Raw genomic sequence first — 24,650 nt, forward strand, 5'->3', positions numbered from 1 at the left:
CCAGACGCTCAACGCAAAACGTATATCTTTAATCCCAAGTTTGGCAGATACTGCCCATTGAAGTAAAATCATCTACCAAGGATCACATATTATAGAAAAACAGTGACGCCTGGAAATGAACCCATGTTTCGAAACTTGAAAAACATGCTCATCTGCTCTAACAATACAACTACGTGTTAATATTTGAATTTACATAGCTAAACAAATACTCTGTTTTTATCTGATTCCTGCTATTCCAAACCCTACTAAATAGCTGTGGCTGTTATTTAATACTGTTCTTTTTGGGTAAAAGGGTCATTCATACCCTGCACACTTGTGACATACTGCAACATTCCATTCAGCCTCTTAAATGCTAGTAATCATAGGAATTGCTTTTTAGCATAATGCGTTTTAGTGGCATTTGCAGTTTTTAGAACATAAATGGATCCTAGTGAAATACAGCAGCTGTCACTGATGTCCAGTATAAAATACCATGCCTCTCCCCCCCTGGGCCCGCCAGTGCCAATTGCAAACTGTTTTTTTAAACACCATTTTTTTAAAACTTGCGCTCTAAAATGCAGCATTTTAACACATTTTAGAAAACGTCCAGCAGGGGGTAACCCCACCCCCGCGAATCCCCCCTTGTATGGTGTGGGCTCATTTACATTCTCGGTCGCTATGGCATATCTGGGAGAAATATGTATGCCCCTCCACTAAAATGCATCAGCCACCCCTGGGACTGTGCTAGGAGCAGGGTGAGGGGAGCCCACAGACTGGTGGGAGCAGGATGTCTAGGGGGACGGGGAGTAAGGGTGGGGAGGTGGGGGCATGGAATAGTGGTGGGAGCAGCAGGGTGGGGAGAGTCCAGGGTCTGAGGTGGCTGGGGAGATTCCAGGGACAGGGCTAGGAGTGGGACGAGAGAGTCCAAAGACTGATGGAAGCAGGTGGGGAGCCCAGGGAGGGTAGGGAGTAGGGTGCAGCGATGGTACGCAATAGTTCGTAGTCATTTGAACTTCCTGTTCATGTGGCATTTGAAGGGGGGGCTGCCTACATACATTTTGCCCAGTGGGGCACTGGCCAAACAAGTTTGAAGACCACTGCCTTACAGAGTAAACGGGGCTAGTGCGAGGCGGGCCACAACTCTGATATGGCAGGGAGAAAGAAACAGGTAAATATCACAAATGCCATCAAAGAGGAAGGGGTAAAAATAACGGGAGACTAAATTGCTGTAAACAAAAGGAAAAAGATCAGGAAGGTGACCAGGCTTCGAGAAACATTTTGGAGTGTACTGCTTAGCAATCTCTGTTCACTCATCCTATGTAGAAAACAGCCTGGCTGTAACCCTCTAAAGGGCGGACCGAAGCAAAGGTTGCAGGCTCCTCTCTAACCAATAGAAACTAAAGAAGGTGGAGCGACCATCCCGCATATTTTAAGGGTCCCAACTTGAACTACATTCCTGGCAAAGACAAGGAGCTGCTTACAGAACACTCTAGAAAACCTGTGCAAACAGAGCCCTACTGAACAAAAACCGTGTGCAATGGCGGACCACCACAACCAAACACTCTGGAATCTTTGTACTTTGCAGCGGTCCTTCAAGAACACTAATCTAGGGGACAGGCGGCCTACCGTTTATTGAAAGGTCTCTCTTTTAAACACTCTTCCTGAAGCAATAGTTGGTTATTGAAACTGCTAAAAATAATGTGTATAAACACTCAGTAGTTTGGTAAATCTGGCAAAGCTATTTTTTACAACAGCAATTCTGAAACCCAGGGAGCCGAATGCCGCAGCGTAGAGGGCTAGTACATTTAAATAGAAGTAGCCCTGTATACAGCCTGTCAAGTGTGTGGTTGCTGCCAGAAAGCATGCAGAACGTACCAGCTTCTATGAGCACATGGACCAGGAAAATGGATGCCTTAGACTGCTGAGCCCCAATCCACAGCATAGATTGATAAGACTTGGACAGAAGCAAAGAACCCCCAGAGGCCTACAAACAGTACCCAGCATGGGCTGATAGACGAACACTTCCACTTGAAATCAAGAAGTGAAATCAAGCTCGCAACACACAAATGGATCTCCAAAAAAGCTAATCCTCATTTATTCCAAGTCTTTCCCATTTATAGAGATTGCTTAAACACGTTTCGAACAGCATTTAGATGGATTTAAACTAACACTGAAATGGGGTATTCAGGAGTACCTGATGTTTTTTTCCTTGGTTCCTGGGTGTTCGGGGCACAAACTCTCTTGACCAGGTTCTGGATGTAAGAGTCTTTGGCTGCCAGAGCGGCCATCGCTCCTTTAGGTCTGCAAATAAAACAAATAGAAACCAATCTCAATGTTTTACACAAAGTAGGATTACCATACAGCTTATTGCAGATGTATATAATCTGCAGCTCTGCAGATTCCTTGGACTAGGCGTCCCATGATACCTCCCCGTTGACTATGCCGGTTAGGGCTAATGGGATTTGTAGTCCAAAACATCTGGAAAGCTAAAGGTTGCAGACCCCAGCTTTCAAAGCATGAAAAAGGACGTTTAAGAGGTTAATGCTTACGCAACCATGCAACATCAACTATGTTATAAGAACATGCTTACAACTGGCTATTACTGTAACAAGTGGAAAGAAAGGGAAAACATTTTTACAAAAAATAAATGTACCAAAAAAAAAAAAAAAAAAACTCCATTGTCTTTTAGCAAATAACTTGTAATTCTAGTTAAGATTTCTTTTGTTGAAACATGTAACAATTTCCAAATACACTTAGCGTCCAGATAACAAAACAGAAATGATTTCTGATTTCCAATCAAATACAATTTCTAAAAATGATACTGCAGCTAAAACCAATGATGTATTTTCTCCTCCCAATAAAATACTCCACCAATCAGCAGGCGTTAAAGTGCTTAAGCCGGACTTAAAAAGAAGGACTTAAAGTGCTTAGTTCACAAAGTCATTAACGACATACAAAATAGCAATAGATGATAGTTTTCAAACTGTTCCCACTAGTTTAGAGAAGCTACATCTACGTCTCTAGGTACTGTACGAGTTCTTACAGACAACACCTCTTCAGTTGGGAATATGTTCAGACGGATCCTCATAAATTGAGACCAGTAAAAGCTATTAGGAAATTTGGTCTGGTCAGCAGAGTATTTACATACAAGATGAGAACAGTAAGTACAGTTGACCGGGTTACATGGTGGTTGGGAGAGAATGCTAGTTCATTAAGTAGAGTGTCGGATAGCGGTGGAATTCTTGTTGGCGAGCCAGCACTTTGTTTTTGCTCTGAAGGTCCAAAAGGAGGCTTCTGCTCTATGGTTCAGCGGTATAACTTTACAATATAGTTCGTATTTTCGTAGTGTTCCATGACAACCCATTCCCATTTTTTTTTGTTTAATATAAAAAAAAGATGCAATGGTGTTGCCAGAATACATTTTCTGTACAAGGCCAACGAATTACATTCAACCATTGCTTTTAAAGAAATCGGCTCCAGCTCACGTCTAATAACCTGAATTGGGGTTATCTTGGCAATCCCCATACCCTCTTCCAAAATATTCCTTCAGCTACTGAACATATAGAGTGAGGAATGAAGAACAATGATTCAGAGCCATCTGTCAATACAGCAGTGGTTATAAATTTATAGAAGTCCAACAGCGGTAAATTCGAAAATCTACTAAATAAGTTTGTAAGCAGCCTTGCCTTTTCTGTTTTGGACTGAATCTTGCTCCTATTAATAAAGACTCCCAGGTATTTAAATGACTCAACCGGTTCAATCCACGATGAGCCCAAACGCCAATGGAACTACAGTCTAGCCCTTTTTTGCGGTTTTTCCAAGATCATTATCTTTGTTTTGGCTGCATTTCCTGCTAGCTCATTTTCTTCAACATACTACTAATTTCGTTAGTGGTCGCTGAAGACCAAATGTAGTTTGGCCCATCAAAACAATGTCCACTGCATATAGCAGCCAACCAATTGGACTACCGCTAAACATTGTTAGAAAAAATGTTGCCTGGGTTAATTTCTCACCTATGTCCAGATGTACGACAAGCCCCCTGAATGCATTTATTTCATCCAATAGCAAACCAGCTCTGTACAGCCATACCCTCAGATGTGTCCTGTATGTAGAGCCTTCAGTTGCTCCAGGAGATCATCCTGGCAATTCCACTTTACCAGTTTGTCCCACAACCTGGGCCTGCTTACGCTACGCCTGTACCAAGTCAACAAAGGCAACATAAGTCCTTGGTCTCCCTTCCAATGATAGGGTCATCAAAGCAATGTTTGGACTAGTTTCCAAACCTCCGACAAATACTGTTTTGGATATGTCAATATGGTGACCCTTGCAGACCACTCATTCAGTCTTGTTAATGTTAAAGGATATTTGTACTGTGCACGATCACCACCGAAGTGGTCCCCTGTTGGCAGACATTACCCAAAAGTCTTTCCAATAACATCCAAAAGGGAAATAGGGCAATCTTTTTTAGGATCGTCCCTACTGCCCCTCTTGTAGATCGGAATGACAATTGCTGGTCTCAAGAAATCGGTATATTACACAAAGCTTCTATTTGCTCAAAGAGGATGTGTAAAAAGTGGAGCCCATGCCTTTGGTTCCTGCTTTAGCAGGGCATTTGTTAAGTGTCAGGTCCAGGTGCACGCGAGTCGCTTGCTTTCCTAGATAGTGTCAATATATTTTCTACGTTATTCGGGACATACCATTTACCCAAAGCCCAGTTTCCTCTGTGACCTACCATTTCTACCAAGTACGGGGCTTTAAAATGATCCATCTAAGTGTACTCTGAGACCCCATCTACTTGAAGGGCATCCTGAGGGGTATCTTTGCTCTTAATTAAAGCCCCAAACTTTACCTGTTTGGGTTTTTTGCGGTTAGCCCTCAGCATGTCTTCCGCGTTTTTGTTGAAACATATCAGCTTTGTGCCCACAAAGCCAATATTTATAAGTATTTTTCAGTTTATTGACAGCAAGGGTTAAGGCCACAGGATTTAAAATGTTGACCTTCTCATGGCTTTCCTTAGTTCCCTTCAAGGATATTGTCATACAGACGGTGATGTTTAAATGAACTGCTCAATTGACCCAGTCTTTTGACCAAAAAACATTGCAAAATAAGGGTGTAGCCTAAAAAGCTCCAGACATCCTTGCCCTTCCATACATTCACCCTTGATGAATATTGATATGCCAGGCTCTTCATGTTCTTTTCAGGAAATATTGAGCCTACTACCCCCATTCACCACCTAAACACGCACATTCATCCCAACTCCACCCCCCCTCTCTGCACCCACTACAGCACGACAATTTCAGCAAGTTATGGTCCCTAACTGAGGTGTTTACCACCTCAAAAGATTTTACTTCTTGTAGCATGTCACATGAGAAAGAAATATAGTCAACTATTGCCACAGGACCATGTTGGTTTACACAGTAGATCTCCTTGTATGTAGTCATTCAGAATATGTAAATCCCTTGAGTCCATATAAACTAACCCTTTCAGCACGACATATGAAACCACTGTTACTAAGACAAGCAATGTTTATATCACTGAACCCTTCTCATCTGAAATATATACAATGTCAATGAGTTCAGAGACTCTCAAAACTCATCATCACCCATACCAAAGGTATGACAGTCGCGTTTTCTTCCACTATTCAAAGAACAAGAACTGTTGGTTGCCAATGCATCACCACTTTTTTGAATAAAGGGTTTTGGATTGTCTGTCTTCCCCACTTCCAGGCCCATTCCGTTTCAGACCGCCATAATTCAGAAATTGGTCCTCCCTTCAAGGCACTATTTGCAGAGTTCAGAGAGACTGTGAAACCATCCAGGTTTGGCTTGAGCAGCCAAGTTTCATCCAAGCATATGGAGGGGGGGGTGTCAAAATTCCCCAGTTGAACTACTCCCTTTTCAAACAAATGTGAAAAGCCCCTGATATTCCATGAGGCCATTTATAGAAGTTTGGAGCCTCTCTCGTCAATCAGCTACTGCAGTTTTGGTCTCATCAAAACCCCTGGCAACCAGGACCATGTGTCTTTTGCTGATGTATCCAAGTTTATTTTCTTAGGCATCTCAACCTCCCCCTCTCATTTTCAAGGCCTCAATTTATATGAACTGTCATCATAAGATCCTGCATGGAATATTGTACATTCTCCTTTGACTCTGCAAAGTCATTTACAACCATGGCTTTCTTAATGCAGCCGAACCATCATCACATTCTGTTCCCTCAATTTTTTGGTTTTCGCCACACGTAAATGCCCGACCATGAGCTCAGAGTGATTGCCCATTCCTCTATTGGTAACATAGAAAATGTGTATTGCCCTACACAACAAACAAATTGCTTTTAGGCGATTTCAGTTGTATCGAGGAGACTTCTAATAAATGGCCTGAATATTTCCCATAGGAGGTCTGGTGCATGGAGCCAGGCAGTTTGGATTTCCTGGGTTCTGACATAGCTCCTCTGGATCCCATTGGAGGGCAGGATTTTGTCTTCAGTTGCCCCAACTTAACACATGCAGTTGTTCATAAACAGACCGCGATCGATCTGGCTGGGAATTTGGTAGTTGGAGTCAGCATAGCCTTCACAGTCTAGATCTTCTTCGGCTTGAAGTTCCTAGATTCCAACGCTCCTCTTCTCTTAATTCCAGAGCTCTTAAGATTTGTGAATGAATACAAAACCTGCTTTTGAAATTGTTTTTTTTTCACTCTGCGTATGGGTTTGCTGCCCAAATGCTCTGATGCACGTATGCCATGTTTACACTTTATGTACACTGGAAATAAAATTCTGTCAAGGGATGTGTTTTTTTTGGAATAACGAATGCTGAGACAACCCAGAACAAAAGTGAACTTGTGCAAGGTACTTGTTCCAGTTGATCATTCACCTGTTCGCTTAAAACAAGTGTATGGGATGTTTGAGCCACACCGAGAAAGAAACGGATGTTTAAAAGTTATTTTTCTCATAGGTTGGCCAGGTGACTAATCTGCAGAGTTCAAAATCTAAGAACAAGCAGGAAAAGCATTTTTTTTTTTAATTTTTTGTTTTTTTTGTTTTAATTATTACCATCCCTTCCTCTTCATACTGCAGTTCTGTGGAGAGGCGACAAAAAGATTATTTCTTCTTCACCTTAACAAAGAAATGAGGTAGAAAAATACTGTTTCTCCTGCTGAGGAAGCAACAGACTGCACCAACTCAACACAGTATCCAACATTGCACCATACACGGATGGGATAAAGCCTGGCTGCACATCCATCTTCTGATACTGCTATGATTATCATGCATTTTATGTGATAGATGCCATTTCTTATACATAGTCCTTATAGTTGGCAATTGCGGCATCATTTCGCTATGTTACAACATTATGTTACTTACAATCTTGATTAAAATCTGGCCCATTTCTGGAGATATATATATTTTTTTTGAGGCTTGTGGAATCTGCTTAGCATAGGCCGGCATCTACTGGAAGCTGCACAGCATTACAGTTATTTTCAAAACTCTAAAAAGGACATCGACAGAGCGTGCCAGTAAACCTATCCCTAGTGTTACATCCACTGGTCCTTCACGCGGCAAGGTCCCTCAGATAGATTTTGGAGGGGTGGCTGCTTGTAGGGTGTCTGCCCCTGTTCTTTTGGCGGGTGGTTGTGAGTGTCGGGCCACTAGTTGGTGGCATGTTCTGGAGGTTTCTAGAACCTGAGGGTGGCTGTTGAAAAAGTTGACCAGAGAGGACACGCATCTCATCACCTTGTCTATTTGTTCAGACCACTGCGATGAACTTAGGATAGTGGGAGGTGTGGCAGGTAGTTCAGGTGTAGGCTGCCTCTTGTGCATCAAGCCCCTGACATTGTTCCCTCCCCTTGGTAACAGTCTCCTTTCTCCCTATGGGATTTGTGGGTCTTAGATGTGTGGTGTTTCAATGTCCGGCCAGTGTTGCAGGGACACTGTTTTTTTGTTGATGTGAGTCAATTTTGAGGTTTGAGGGGACCTTGCTGATTTCGACATGACTGTTGCTTCTTGGCGAGTGAATGGGCCGACGCCGTGCCTTTTGACATTCGGCAGTAGGTTTGGACACAGCGTCCCAGTCAGATTTTTCCTTAGGACTTCAGGAGCCTCTCGTGAGGCGATCACGATTGCCCAGAGGACAGGGAACTGATGGACCTTCCCTTCGATGCTGTGTGGACTTGTAGTTGGTGTTGACTTTGACTTGTGGCCTTGGGTTGTGTGCTTAGCATGGGAACTCTTGTTTGTGCTGGTGTCATCCCCGTAACAGAGCCCAGTCAGACTTTTCCTTCGACCTCCCTTGCTTTGAAACACATTGTGTATAGGCGCTATATGAATAAGCTATCATATCATATCACCCCTCAGCAGGACCCAGAGCAGCTTCAACACTATGACCCCAGCGGGAGCTTCCAGGAGACTGCAGCATATTCGGATTCAGAGGAGGGAGACATAGGGGAGATGGATCACTATTATGATGACGAGGACGACGTTTACGTCATACCGTCACCAGACCATGGAGACCCCCCGGTGGCAGACTCACTGGTAGATAAAGATCCAGTTTAATGACATGCTCCTAAGAGCATCTGAGCATTTCCAAATAGAGACAACGGAATCACATGTAGACAAAGATTTTGTCAAAGACATATTGGGTGCCAAAGAAGCAGCAATACAATTCATCCCCTTATTACAATCTGTGCAAAGGAGAATACAACCCTCTCTGGAAACCCCCAACCTAACACGGGCAGTAAACCCCTGCATTGACATTTTTTTCCATCCAGACCCATCAGAGACCCTATACATCAGGGGTCAAATAAAGCCGGGCCCATTGGTCGTTACTACCACGAGGAAAAGGGTGAGAACACCTCTTGCATCATCAGAGGCACCCCCCTATAAGGAAAGCAAAATAAATATATACACCTTCAGAAGGAAGGTTGTCACCTCGACAGCATATCAGGCAAGGATTGCCAAAAACAGCACTTTCCTGGCCACCTACAACTGCCACAAGTGGGACGAAATAGCCGCAATAAGGGCCTCAGTCCCAGAACCAATAAAATCCCAACTCGCCTTCGCCGTGGCAGAAGGGAAAGCTGTTTCGAGCTGCATTCTGAAGAACAATTTAGATGCAGCAGATAATGAGGGGAGAATCATTGCCGAGGCAACATCAAGCGCCACGCCAGTCAGGCTTTAAGCTGGAAACGCAAGCGACTCTTCTAAACACGCCGATAGAGCTGAATGTTCTGTTCGGCAAGGCAGTAGAGGATGCACTCAAAACTGCGAAAGAGTACGATACTCTAAAATCCCTAGGCCAGCTTACCAACAAACCCCCAGGTTAAAGAAGAGGCTATAATTTCTGTCGTTTCAGGGGACAGAATTCTCAAAGAGGGTCTGGATACAACCAAGGTCAGGGATCGTCCTGGGGTTCTACACAAGGCCAATCATCTCAAGGCTTTCAAAGAGGCCAAAGAAGATCGAGGCAGGGGCATATCCTCTTCCAGAGGTGGAGCCACACACCCAAAACAATGACCACTCACTTCAGGTCCCCTCCCATGTCACTCCAGTAGGATGATGCATAACACACTTTGCCCACGCATGGGAGGGAATCACCACAGACAAGTGGGTGCTTTCAACTGTGGTGGGCGGTTATTGTGTAGAGCTGCTACGACGACACTCCAACCATCCTCCACGACAGAGAACTACCACAAAAGAGGACCAGCACATAATACTGGAAGAGGTGCAAGCGCTGCTATTAAAGGACGCCGTTGAAATCGTCCCAGCGAACCGGGTATACAAGGGTATTTATTCAACGTACTTCCTTGTGCCCAAAAACTATTCAACAATGCGTCCTGAATTAGATCTGTGCCCCGCAAACACCTACGTCAAGCCACAAATATTCTGCATGACAACGCTACAAGGCGTAATCCCACTGCTAAAGCAAGGGGACTACAAGGCAACCTTGGATATGAAAGATGCCCATTTTCATATTTCAATGTTCCCAGCACACAGAAAATGTGTGCATTTCAAGACAGCAAACCAGTACTACCAATTCAAGGTGCTACCCTTCGGCATAGCATCCGCTCTAAGGGTATTCACAAAGGTACTGGCGGAGGTGGCAGTGCACCTGCGCAGGGAAGCATTCCCAGTGTACCATTACCTAGACAACTGGCTGATCATGGGGAAGACACCCCATATTTGCAAGCAAAATACCCAAAGAACGATCAACCTTTTTCAATTGGGTTTCTCGATCAACGAGAAAAAGTCAATCCTTGTACCAAACAATTTTTAGAAGCCATCATAAAGAAAGAGGAAGGTCTAGTCTTTCCATCAGGGGAAAGAATACAAAACATAATGCTGCAAATACCTCAGTATCAAGTCGGTCGCCAGATAACCGTACGCAAAGCTATGCGTTTGCTCGGTATGATGGCATCTTGCATTTATGGCTCATGTGCCCGATGCAGGAGTGGTTGTGAAACAGTGGTCACAGGCAAGCGGTCAGTGGGACGATCTAGTGGTCGTTTCACCAACCCTAGTACAAGCTTTACGCTGATGGACAAGGTACAACCCTTCCACAACACAGCGGTGCAAGCGATAGTTACAACAGACGCATCACTCTCCGGGTGGGAGACCCATCACCTTCATCTCACAGCTCATCGTCTGGTGACTCAAATCCCAGCACAGAACCACATCAACTTGCTGGACCTTCTAGCAATATTCAAAGCACTCCAAGCTTTTGAAACGCACCCGACAGATCAGTCAGTGCAGATTCTCACAGACACCACCACTGTAATGTTCTATATCAACAAGCAGGTGGGCACACATCCTCCAAATTTGTCCAGGCTAGCACAGAAAATATGGAAATGGGCACTCAAAAATGTGGAATCTTCCCGACATCCCAGCATGTTCCAGGGGAACTCAACACCTTAGCGGACTCGCTAAGCAGAGATCCACTGCCATTAGATCACGAGTGGCAACTCGAAAGAAATGTCGTAGATCACATCTTCACACAGTGGGACTACCCCACACTAGACTTATTCGATACAAGTGAAAACAAGCAATGCCCAGACTTTGCGTCCAGGTTTCCCCTACCAGACTCCATGGGGAACGCCCCATGGATGAGTTGGTCAGGGAAATTTGCCTACGCATCTCTCCCCCCCTCCCCCCAACCCCACGAATGAGCAAAATGGTTGAACAAAGTTCACAGGGAACAGATGACATTAATCCTATTTGTTCCCATGTGGGCGAGACAACCATGGTATCCACATCTACACAAACTGGCGATGTGCGATCCGACCAAGCTTCCGTGCCCATACAACTTGCTTTCCCAGCACCGGGGGGGGGGGGGGAAACAACATTACACCCTCAACCTCACTCACTGGACTTGGCAGCATGGCTCCTGAGGTCATAGAGTTTGGACATCTTAATTTACCTCGAAAGGTGTATGGACATCCTTAAGGAGGCACGTAAACCAAACACTGTTATTTTTGACAAGTGGAGAAGATTTGTAATTTGGTGCCAGTCAAAACAAATAAACCCGATATAATGTACTCCAACTCACATTCTGCTTTACATGCTCCACTTATTAGACTCTGGGTTAGTCTTTAACTCTATAAAGGTTCACCTGGCATCTCTATCCGCATACACCACCTCTCATAGTAAGGTATCATGGTGGAAGGTTCCCGTCATTAAGGCATTCATGTAGGGAGTAAAGAGACTCCACCCTCCTATATCAAACCCACCGCCAGGCTGAGACCTCAATGTAGCACTTGCAAAACTCATGGGGTCCCCCACCCCATTTGAGCCTATGTATAAGTCAAGCCTTAAATACCTTACATATAAAACTGCTTTCGTGGTGACCATCACCTCCATAAAGAGAGTCAGTGAACTTCAAGCATTGTCAGTGCAAGACCCTTTCTTTGTTACCCACAAAGACAAATGGTATTAAAAACGCACTTTTGTACTCGTATTTTAAATCAAAAATCGGACCAACACTGAGAGAAGAGATGAATCCCTCTACCTAACTCCATACTTCGCTGAGAACTGCTCACCAGACCGAACCAACGCAACTCCAGAAGCTCTACAGAGATCTTCGACCTACTCGATGACAATGGCATTGACATCCTATTCATCACAGAAACTCTGCTGGACGACAACTACAAAATCACACCACAAAGCTGCCTTCCAGCAAACTTTAAATGCCTTCAAATAAGCAGAAAAACAAAAAAAGAGGAGGCATCGCAATAGCATTTAAAGAACACCTAAAAATAAGAACAGACGAACCACTCAACATCCTCAACTGCGAGTCCATGGTCATACACCTAACAGCAAGCCCAAAAGCCAACCTCACATTCATCGTGGTGTACAGACCTCCAACTTATGATGCATCATTCGTCGAAAACTTCATAGAAGCCATCACCAACATAGCCATCAACCACGAACACTTAATCATCCTGGGGGACTTCAACATCTGGTTCAAAGACAGTCATGCCAACTCCCAAAACTCACTGACTGAACAACTCACCACCATGAAACTACGACAACTAGTAAAAGGGGCAACTCACTCGGCAGGACACACCCTGGATGCAATTTTCGCTGAGGAAAAACTCATCACCACGGCACCGCCAATACAAATACTATGGAGCAACCATCTCATCATCTCATCATCTCATTCGTAATCACTCTGCCTACTCAAGTCTGCATCCAACCTCCTAAACTCACAACCACCACAAAAAGAAACTGGAAAGACGTCAAAGACGTATAGCAACCTATTCGAACAACTAGAGTTAACCAACCCTTCAACAACAGAACTAGACCTAGCTGACCTAGACGGGAAAGCAGAGATTACACAAATGGATTGCAGATACAATTGACAAGATGGCTCCAGAAAAACCATTCACACCCTCAAAAAAGAGAAATGGCAAAATGGTTTACCCCACTATTAAGCACCATGAAAATGGAAAACAAAAAGATGGAAATGGAACGGAGGAAAGATTACAACCTAGACAAAGAAACACTGTTCCAGAAGCAAATCCGTGCATACAAGAAGGAAATTCAAAAGGCAAAGAGAAGGCATTATGATGACAGAATCACAAATGCCACCAACACACAAAGGAAATGTTTCACATCAATAAAGAAATGAGAAACCCTCCAGGCTGTGACAACACCCCAACCCCCTCGGAGAAACTCTGCAACGACCTTGCAGACCTCTTCAAGAAAAAAAAATCAATGACATCCGACAAACCATTCAACAGAGGCCAACCAACAGCAACATACAACCAAACAAACCTAACTCAGAACCGCAGCACAAACTCAATAACTTTCCTGAAATATCAGCAGAGGCATTCACAATGCTGGTAGAACACAGCAAGAAAGCTGGTTCACTGATGGATCCCTGCCCCCCAGGACATCTACAAATCAATCCTTGCACAAGGAACGCCATCAGAATATTACAGAAACCTTCTAAATCTATCACTATCAACAGGAGCCGTACCAAGAATCTTCAAATCTGCTTACATCAACCCACTTCTGAAAAACACAAGTGGCGACATAGATGACCTCTCCAACTACAGAACAATCTCTAACATCCCCTACCCGGCAAAACTCCTCGATACCTATGTATACAAATGAACCCAAGAACATGTCAAAAAACACGACCTGCTAGACCAAGCTCAAGTCGGCTTCAGCCCCTTAAGAGGCACAGAAACAGCACTACTACCCATCTGCGACGACCTAAAAACAAACGCAGACTCCAACACAACATCAGCCCTCATTCTGCTCGACCTCTCCGCAGCCTTCGACACAGTTAGCCATAACACCCTAACCAAAAGACTAGAAGACATAGGCATAACGGACCGTTTGGATTAAACCCTTCAAATCGACCCCACGAATAAACGACTGAAGTGCCACAAGGATCCTCACTATCACCACTGTACTTCAACATCTACCAAACCCCAGTTGATCAGAATCTTCAAGAAACAAAACATTACATGCTACAATTACGCAGACGATACTCAAATCATCTACCAAATAAAAGACACCCAATCCGATCATTCAAACGTAACCGACGGTCTAATAGAAGTCTTCAACTGGATGAATGCCAACAACCTGAAAAATCAACCCAGGAAAGATAGAAATCATGATCATATCCAAAGACCAAGAGAATGATACCGCCATCCCATGGCCAACGGAAATGGGAACTGCAACATCACCGTCTAAGGTAGTAAAAAATCTGGGAGTCCTGATCGGCAACACTCTAACCTTAAAACCGCAAATAAACGCAACAGTCGAGAAATGCTTCTTCCTCCCCCACACGGCAAGAAAAATACTAACTTTCCTCTCCTTCACACACAAAACACTCACTATCGTCGCCCTCATCATGTCAAGTATCGACTATGCATACAGCCTCTACCTCGGAACACCGGAATACCTCGTGAAGGAGCTACAACGGATCCAAAACACAGCAGCCAGACTACTCCTCAAACTATCCAGAAGAGACCGCATCACCCCTGCCCTAAAAACACTACACTGGCTCCCAGTAAAACATTTTATCACCTTCAAAACAATGTGCATAACGCACAGGGCGATCTGCGGACAAGGAGCAGAATTCCTACAAAAGAAAATAACAATCTACAAGCCAACAAGACCCCTCAGGTCAACCAACGAAATCCGCCTGGAACTAAAACCATACATTAAGAAAAAAACTCAGAGGAACCGCCTTCTACCACTTAGCCACAAAAATCTGGAACCACATCCCAAAAGAAATAAACACCAAAGATCACCTAAAATTCAGAAAATTACTATAAACCTGGCTCTTCAATACCAGAGACTAAAACCGAAACAGTAAGATAAAAATGACTAAACGGGAAAGGACAATGTTAAGCTCCCAGAACCGACTGAGAAGCACCCATGGCACCTGGATGGGTGACGCCAGACAGAGTGGTACACAGGCGACACCCATGGAGACGGAGGCAACAACCACTGTGAATCCTAACCAACATCCCCCAACCGCCCCTTTAGCTGCTACTAGGTACCACTGGGTTGTGGAACGGTCGAGATACTACCAATCACCACACTAACTGAGGTGTGGACACTGGCAGGTGCACTGGCCATATAAGTGGGAGTGGGGTACATGCAGGGTTGTGGGCGGAGCAGGAGGCAGCGAGATGTAAAAGGGCCTCGAATGCAGAACGGGCACAGACCTTCCAGAGGCACAGGGTGCCCACACACTCCATCTGGTGAGATTAAGCAAGCTCAACTCCTCAATTCAGGATAGAGATGCCAACTAACCAATACCACTAACAATTTCCTCCTCTGCATACACCTCTCAAACTCCAAACCAAACACAACAAACCGCACAAACTTCACTACATTGCAACAACAAAACAAAAAACACAGACTCGCACAACTGTACACGACGACTACCAGCCACAAACACCCCAGGCCCAGCCAACGGACCCACCGGGCTGAGGCCGCCAACAGCACATCACTGCACTCTTGAACTTTTTCAGCATCCTCCCACTAACTCACCCTCCCACCCTCCCTCCCTCCCTCCCTCCCTCTTTTTCAGAGCCGCCAGAGCGCCAGGGGACCACTCCGGTGGTTATAGTGCGTGGTACAAATGTCATTTAACATTAAATGTCACCAGAGGTTAGTTTTACCCCAAGACATACAATTAGCAAGAATACAGCATTTCTATGTACCTCTGAAGTAATACATTAGTGCAATGAGTGTCTGTAAAATGTAAAGGTTCACTGCATGAATGGACTACATAAATAGATCTGAAATAAAAGCTCTGAAAACATTTTTCAGTTCAAGGCTCTGTGCAGCTGGGTCATGCAGCAGTCGGTGGTGCATAGTGCAGTGTCCATCAAATTGTCAACAAGACATCAATAAAGATACAATTGTGGTTGTGTCATTTTTATTTTATTATCAAGTTTCATTTAGCTAGTGTTTGGCATAAAACAGTCAAGCAACTGATCAAGACAGCAGCTACAAGGAGTTTGACAAATTGGGGACATTAGTGATCTTATTCGGCAGAACCAAATGGCTAGATGCCAGTCTCTTGGTCTGCCCAGGTCAGCAAGGCCCTGATGCAGCACCTACCAGTTACTAGTGCTGTAAAGTTTCATCTGCGAGACAAATGGGCCCAGCAAGTTAACATGTAATCATCCATTTGTGATCTGGCTTTTTGCAAGTCAGCAAAAACTGAGATGATTTAAAAGATCAAAATAAATGATCTAATGATCTAAAGAGGGAGTGCCAACCCAGACACCTAAAAGCCAACAGAAAAATCATCATGGTGCCCAAGAGGTCGGAAATCTCTTCTCTAAACTATGGCACATAGGCACCGCATTTTGTGACTCCACATCATTGTAGGAAGTTCCGAGTGGCAAGTTAGCAGCAAATTGTGCAATGTAATGCCAATCAGGCCACCAACCCTGCCTAAGGATAAATAATGCACATTTCTGTTCTTGCCAGCACACTGGTGTGGCTGGGTTGGGTCAAATGATTTGCCCAGGATCACACAGTTTGGTTAAGCAGCGAAGCCAAAATTTGCCAGCAACTTGCCACATAACTTCCAGGCTCTAATTAGTACACATTTGTTTTGTGTTTCAAGAACCACAAAATGGTTGTTTATTTGCAAAGAACACAAATCACTGGAAGCAACCACCTTTGGGGGAGTATGTGCACCACCCTGAATATAGGACTACAAGTGCCAGCCCCATAACACAACCTGCTTGCAAAAGGCCTTTTAAATATTGTTTCTTGTAAGACGCTGCCTGTGGCACCAACACAAAAGATGTTTCTTTAGTATAAAAAGATGGCCTACGCTTTTCTTACCTCTCTGGTAACTCTTCGTTTATTGTCAAAGTCACAGTGAAGGTCCACTCTTTCCTGTTATCGTCCTCTACAGACACATTCCAATGTCTACAAAACAGACAAAGAGCAACTGATCGCCCACAGCAATGTGCTTAAGTGGCTGGAAATATTTGTGCCAGCGGAACGGGTAGGGGAATTACTGCCAGCCACTTGCTAACAACGAGCCCTGCAATCAGGGACAGCGTCCGGGCCTTTCACCCTTTTCAGTTAAGGGCCATGAGCCTCAGGGATGTCCCCAGCAACTGCCCCATGTTGCCAGTTTGCAGTGTTCTATAATAACACAGCCATTTATTTATCTGTATACACTTTTGTTGTGGGGCTTAATGCCTTAGCTGCATTTGTGGGAGCCCTTCCGGCCGTCGCTTCCCTTGGGGTATACAGAAGTGTTACCACCTCGGTCCCTTTTCACACGGGTTCCTTCACAGCAGGCACTTGCCGACATAGGATTTATAGCTTTTCAGTGGATATTATTGTTTCAGCTTCCTGCTGCCTGGCCATTTAATGATAATCGGCGGCTGTTAACCCCCAGATTATTTCTTTGTCATTTCATTGGGTAAAATTGATGTGACATCTACTGTGATGTCATCATATGCTACTTACTATTTTTGAAACTGGTCCCAGAATGTTGGCATGTCACAGTCTTCTATCAGATTATCTAGATGGATAGCAGTGTGCTTTAAAACAGCAGTTATCTGCCATACAAAGACGTTCCAAAATGGATCAGGTTTCACTGGAACCCTGGCTTTCAGTCTTGTAATTAAAGTGACTGAAAGCAAGGGTTCCAGTGCACTCTGACCCATAATGGAAGGTCTTTGTAATGCCCATCAGGCCACCATATGGTGACCACATTTTAAAAGTAAAAAACCGGGACAGGGCAAGTAACCTAAAATAAGGACTAACTCTTGAAAGTGGCTGTCAAGGCACTACACTTCAGTAGCGTTTGGAGGAGAATGGGGTTTAAGTGTTGCTGTTGAAAGAAACACAAACTATAAGTAATTTATTACAAACTAGCACCATCTTAATTTGTAAAATAAAGTATTTCTTCTGTGTGAGATTGTGCATGCCTGCCTGCAAGCTATAAAGACCTACTACAAAAAACAGGGCCCACTGCAGTTTACAATGGGAAGATAACCTAGAGAAAGGGGGACAGAGCACCAAATACCAGGGCAGTCCCGGCAAAACCGGAACGTCTGGTCACCGTAAGCCACCAACATAGCCTGATTGCAGAGGGCATTTTAAATACTCTTTCAGTCTCGTGATTAAAAGCGCTTGTAGCACCTTTAATCACGAGACAAAGAAAATGTAAAGTGCCTTCTGTAGCAAGGTATGTCATTACTGCAGGCCTGGGGGCTTAGAAAGAGGCAGTAAATCATATTTCTCCCGTCCGTTTGGGAGAAGCCCCCAGGCCTGCAGTAATGACATAGCCTGCTTGCAGGTGGCATTTTAAATATTCCTTCCTTCTCGCAAATCACGAAAAGGAAAGAATATTTGAAAGGCGATCTGCCAGAATGCGATATAACTGTGGGGCTGGGTACTAGCAAGTGGCTGGAATTAATATTTCTCCCACCCTAACGGGCAGGAGAAATATTTCTTCCTTGCTAGCCCTGCAGACAAAGGGCTCGCAGAAGGCCTGCACCTTCCTCCCCCACCCTCTCCTAAGCACCCCAGCATGACTCCTTCCCTCGGATTGAAGCCGGGTCTGTGAGTGGAGCTGGGGTGCTCCTGCTGCAGTCTTCTCCACGTGACTTTCGACACCGCCCCCGGGCTAGGCTCATACATTGATACAATGTATTTAGCCCAGCCCAGGAGCTTCTGCCTGCTGCATGCACAATGTCAGTGCACCGAGAGCAGAGGTTAAATAAAAAGGCACAGTAATCTGTCCCTTTAAACTCTGAGCTCGGTGCCATAAATCATACTGCAGTTTCTGCAACAGGATTACAAAATTAAAAAAAGCAAATCAGCGGTATCGCTAATTGATATATATATATGTTATAGTGCAGTTAAGTTGACTAGATTTAACAAAACCAAACACTCGAAATGCAGATGTGTAAAGTCATGACTAGCTTAAGCTGGTGCGCTCCCTTTGATGTCCCCCATAATGCCATTTTGTATGTCATTGTGAATCCCTTCTGTTATAATATGTATGTAAAACCATGGCTAGTGACCCCGTAAATTTATTATTATTTTTATTTTAAACAATGGTATAACAAAACCCTCGAAATTCACTTACGGGCCACTGGCTATGTTCTTCGGCCATGTCCACTGTATGTTTTGCCAATATGTTTCTTTTACACCCACTAGATGGCAATGCCCGACATGTCTTTTAGGCTCAGTGAGCATGACCTTTGAGCATGACCTTTGCCCGTGCCCACTGTATGTTTTAAAAAACTACCGAGCCACTAGCCATGGACTTTGGCCATGTCCACTGTACATGTTGCCCAATATGTTTCTTTTGGACCCACTAGGTGGCCACATGCCATGGCCACTATACACACCATTCTTATTTTTCATGGATTGTTCCCAAAATGTCCAGTTTGGAGGGGCCATTGACAATCACTTGGTTTAGAAAACGTAAAATTAATCAAGCAAGTCAAAAGTTATTAGCCTCTCAGCCTCTCTGCTGTAAAACACTAAATGTTTAAAGAGCAGGGGGGAATATTTTTAAAACTAATGGATGGATTTACCCGAAACCTTAAGGCAACTGTTTGTGCCCAAACGGTTTCTTATCTGGTTCAAAATCTGCCAAGTGGTTTTCACGCTATGGTTGTTCAAAAACTGCACCTTTTCTGTATGGAAAAACGAATGGGCTGAAACTGTTACGTTTGTTTTCTTAACTTTCTTATTTTAGATTGTATTGTTCCAATGATTGCAATGGGGCGGAGGGGTAAGGTCTTGACAAACTTTTGAAAATGTCATCAAATCCACCAGGCAAGTCTGAAAATCCTGTCAGCCTCTCTGCTGCAATGCACCATGGGAGCTATCCTTACAATTTTGGGAGAAGATGACACCCCCCTACTCCGTCAAATATTTTTTTTTAAACTACTTGTCGCAATAACCCCAGACCCCTCCCGGCTCCCCAGAAATTCAGTCCACACTGTGTGCCCAAGTGTGTTTTTTTTTTTGACCTGTTCAAATTCCATTCAGCGTTTTTTTTAATAACTTCTTGGGGGGGGGGGGGCAAGAGGGGGAAAGAGAGGGTGAGGAAAGAGGGGGGAAGGAAAGAGAGAAAGAGGGGAGAGAGACAGAAAGATACAATGTCATGGATACCTGAGCTGTGCAGTGTCATTAACCCATATGTGTATGGGAAGTGCAAGGAACCTGAGGGTGTCCTCACTTCTTTTTCCCCCAGGGCCCTCTACTCAGGTGGCCTGGGAAGGGCTATTGAGTTTGGATCCCATACTTGCGAAAAACTCCCAGCAGGTGAAGCCGTGCAGCCGGAGAGGCCTGGCAGTACTGGGAGCTTTGGCAGATCGTTGGAAGCAGAATGCGCCAGGATTGACAACCTCCAGAGGCTGTGATAGTCTTGTGGATGGAGCAGGAGCTCCCTTCTGCAGGGGTCGTACAGCGGGAACTGGTACCGAGCTGGGCCGTTCCCGAAGAGGTAGAAGAATATGCTCGATACCTACAGGGGTTAACCAAACAATTGAGTGTCTAAGGGGCAGGAGAAGTTTCCGTAGTAGCTTGAAGACAAACTCTGTAGGATTTAGAGCAGAAAGGTGCCTCCTGGAAGCAGAGCCAAGCTGAAACACCAGTGAGTTTGTGTGTGGAGGCGGGAAACGCGGGTCCGCTCTGCACGTAAATGTGAATATCCCGTGAAACAGTATCAAAGTTCAAAATTATTATTGAAATCTGGATTTAACAACCCTATACGCGAGCAGCGACAAACTTGCAGTCCGTTGTTAAACCAAGTACACTCTGCGAGAGAAGAGCACCTAGCAAATCAGGTTTAGCAATATCGAATGACTGAATCACTGTATCCGTGTGTTGAAAGATGATCTACGCGAACTAGGGGAGCGATCAAATACACATTGACAAAGCCAAGAGAGTGTTGGGAACTGTGGAACTGCTGGGGAAGTGTTGCTTGCATAGTCAAGGAGTTGTTCATAGAAAGGTGATGAACCCGCATTATCAAAGCCAAGAGGATACTTATATATAAAACCGATCTAAATGAGCGCAAGTGTGAAAGAGTGCAACAGAAAGGTGGGGCATGAACAAGACGACTACAAAGTGAACCATATGAATGGATACAGTGCAGCAAGGGCAAAGACTGGCAAGAGGTGCGTCACACGTTATGGCAAAGACAAGAGGCTAACCAGTAGACGCCAGGAAAATCTGAAACTGCACATAAAGCCGAACGCCTGACAAAGAGAAGCTAAGTGAATGTGAATCTGTGCACAGGGGCCAGTATAGAGGAACCTGTGAGGGCAGAAGAGCCTAGGTGTTCACTGGACCGTGTGGTCTGACAACAGCGCCTAGACCAGTAAACCCTAAATTGTGAAAAACAAAGACATTGTAAAACAAGCCAAGAGGAAGCACTGAACTGAACGGGTGATGCAATCCCGAAGGAGGATCAGGTTGATCTAGAGTTGTGTTGAACTTTGAAACACTGAAACAAATATCAGTTGAATAAGAACGGGACTCCAAGCCGCAATACCTTTCTTAGTGCGTTTATTAAGATCACACTTAACAGACCCCCAGCCCTTCCACTCTCAAAGCCAACTACTGCTCTGGAAGCAGAATCAATTTCAAGCTAAACATTCCTTAAAAGCTAAGCATTCCATTTGGCCCATTATCCACGTGTTATACGGACATCACCCCAGTTCTACCTGTACATAACTACTTTATAACAAGCTGCTACGTTGAAGTCTTGGGGAAGGGAACCCTGAGACCTGAGGAACTGCAAATGCTGTCTTGCGGACGATGCCTCAAGACCCTTTTTCTTTTTAACTGTGTTTCTTGGAACTTGGGCAATGGAACCCCCGAGGATTGTGTGGAACTGTATTGCCTTGAACTTGGGGAAGGGAACCTCAAGGATTTGTGCAACTGTTTTGAACTTGGGAAAGGGAATCCCAAACCTTTTGCAGAACTTTGGGAAGGGGAGCTGAAAAGGAAGCTAAGAACTGGAAGAGGCTTAGAACTTCTTTTATTATTAACATCCCAAAACATTGTTTAGCTTTAGTGGTGAGGGCAAGGATAGGTTCTGGACACAGACAGACTTTCAAGTTGAACTTTCAGACTCAGACTTTCCTTAGTTTCGTCCAAGTGGGGAAATCCCACCTTAGCATAGGGCAAGATAAGCCTACCATCCCGACATTTGATTTAATAAACCATTTCATTTTTACTTTGAACCTGTTGTCTGCGTCTTGCTTCATGATGCCTTCAAATTAATTCAGTAAAAAAGAAATACCTTATGAAGCGAGCACCATTGCATTGGGTAACGGTAGACCCTGTTATTACTGATCTAATATAGCCAAAGTTGCATCACGCTGTATTAAAAGCGGCATGACAGTTACTCTGACAGCTGCAGTAGGCTATTGTGTACAAGCTGGGTCTCACACCTCATTGTCACAAGTCATGCTCAAATATATCCACTAGTTTCTGGGTTTTACTAATAAAGGTGCTTGAACTTCTCCATTTCACAGCACAAACGACATGTCCCACAATGCATGTTTTGGTAGTTCTGGACCTCTGGCTATTCTTATCTAAGAGTCGGCATACTAAAATCCAAGAAACCCTGTAGGACTACTTTTCCTTCACTGTCCAAGGTCCAACGAGGGGAGGCAAGATGAAACGCTACCACTTCCTTGCACAGGTGATTGCTGACTTTGCCATTAGTGAATTTGCGGTTACATGCTTATGTGTAAGCTGAACATTTAGCCCACATTTTCAAACCTGAAGATATTAAATGAATCTCTTCACCAGTATTTTAACAATTAATCTACTAGGACAGTTGTGTTTGTGGGGTTGGTTTCTTAAGCACAAGTACTTTTAGTTCAAGCCTCCCTTCTAGCATCTTACTCAGAAGATGTACCCTCATCAATTTGCCCCCTCATTGACCTACTTTGTGTATCAAAGGGAGAGGGAAGTTAATTGAACCCTTTACAAAAATGTATGTTCCTTAGGATGCAGGGATCAGGTTTCCTTTCTTCTACCCTCAGCCAATCACTGAGGGATCCATTCGGCCCTATCCTCTGAAGGTCTCCCCCCACCTCCACCCATTCCAGCTACCTCCGTGGTCCAGTCACCCTATCTGGAATCCAGTTAGGGGTGTCCTCCTTGTTAGGAAGATTTCTCATACAAGTGCTAAATTGCCTCTACTTTACAGCCCTCCAACTCTTTTGCTATATTTTGGGGCTTTGAACTTTTTCATTTTCGATGCGTTTTACTTTTGTGTTCTTTGGTTATGGAGTTTTAAAAAACAACTCCATAGGCATCATCTTTTTCTGTGCGTCTCACAGCACCTTCAGTGCAGTGGCACAGGGATGTCCTTCAGACTTCCCAAGGTTTAAATACCTTCTCTGGGACCGAATACCGTCTCCCAGAGCATGTAAAGTTAAACTGACTTTACTAGTCTCTTTAAATTTACTGACCCAGCACACACTATCTTACTATAGAGTGCTGGAGGGGTTGCCTAGATCCCCCCCCCCCCCCCCCCCGAGTCAAAACACTCATGTAACAATGTTACCCTTTCCTACTTTAAATGGCTGGTAGCAGTGGTTTAGATTAAACTACTTGCCAAAACCGAACTTGAGATAGAAACATTAGTCTCAAATCCACTTAAAGTTAAAAAAGAACTAGAAGTTCTAGACTTGATAGAGACAATAGAAAAAGCAAGAATGGTTCCAGTAGCAAACCCATTTTTAAGGCGAGAAAAGAAACTTGGATGTCTCAAGATACTTGATGAAATCCCCGATAGGAAACTTTGCATAAATATTCTCAGAATGAGACTGAATCTAGATTGTTGCGGGGAAGTGTTGGAAAAATGAAATCAGGGCCATAAGGCTAAAAGGTTATGCTCGATCTGTACAAACCCAGCCAAACAGACATTAAGGCACTTGCTAATGGACTGTGAAGGTTCATGGAAACATTGCTTCAGACTTTTCAGAAATTTCGTGCGAAATGAAAATGACATATCAGAATTTATGTGGGACAGAATTATTTCAGATTCAAACATCGCACTTTCTGCAGCTGAAATTCAGGTGCTAATAAACTGTGAAATAGATGTCTAGAGCAATCTTGCTGTGAACGGGAAATTTGGATCAATATGATCACAAAATGTTCTGTACCAGCAAGAGTGCTGGTGAGTAAAGTGAGATCGAAAATACAAGTGCCTTAATTGATTAATTTTAAAAATAATGGCTGGAACACTAATGGTCAATTTGGGACAAAATCTTTTACATGTTGGATTTATTGTATATATTAATGTATGTAAATGTGTTTTTTTTTCTAAATGTGTTTTGTAAAGACTCATTGAGTCATAAACAAATTAAAAAATTTTAAAAAAAAGATTAAACTGCCATGATTTTTCCCGACCCCTAATAACGGTAGCTAAAAATCAGATCAGCCATGTTTTTCAATATGGCGCCCAAGACCTATCTGTAAAAACAGACTACGGTCGACTTTTTTCACCATTTCTTTTAGGGAAGGTCCTTCTTGTGTTCGTCTCTGCGCGCCAAACCAGGTTTGGTCCCTTTGTTCATTGGCCTTTGGCGGGCTTCAGTGCTGAAGCCCTCCTTTGGCGCCAGGGTGTCCGGGGTGGACAGGATGTGAGGGAGGTGCCCGAAACTCCCTGTGCTTAGTCTCCTAGGAGACCTGAA

The 24,650-nt window shown here is 44.1% G+C and overlaps 1 protein-coding gene across 2 annotated transcripts in view; it reads right to left on the reverse strand.

The window, feature by feature from the left end:
- Positions 1-24,650, reverse strand: part of SURF6 (surfeit 6) — a 101,165-nt gene that overhangs the window by 25,042 nt on the left and 51,473 nt on the right. For both annotated transcript variants that reach the window (XM_069609332.1, XM_069609333.1), the window contains exon 3: positions 2,174-2,280. In XM_069609332.1, the coding sequence (XP_069465433.1) occupies positions 2,174-2,267 (94 nt within the window). In that variant the 5' untranslated portion in view covers positions 2,268-2,280. The remainder of the gene's footprint in view (positions 1-2,173; positions 2,281-24,650) is intronic.

The sequence above is a fragment of the Ambystoma mexicanum genome, chromosome 8, assembly GCF_040938575.1.
Source record: "Ambystoma mexicanum isolate Mex_15411 chromosome 8, UKY_AmexF1_1, whole genome shotgun sequence".
Lineage (NCBI taxonomy): Eukaryota > Metazoa > Chordata > Amphibia > Caudata > Ambystomatidae > Ambystoma > Ambystoma mexicanum.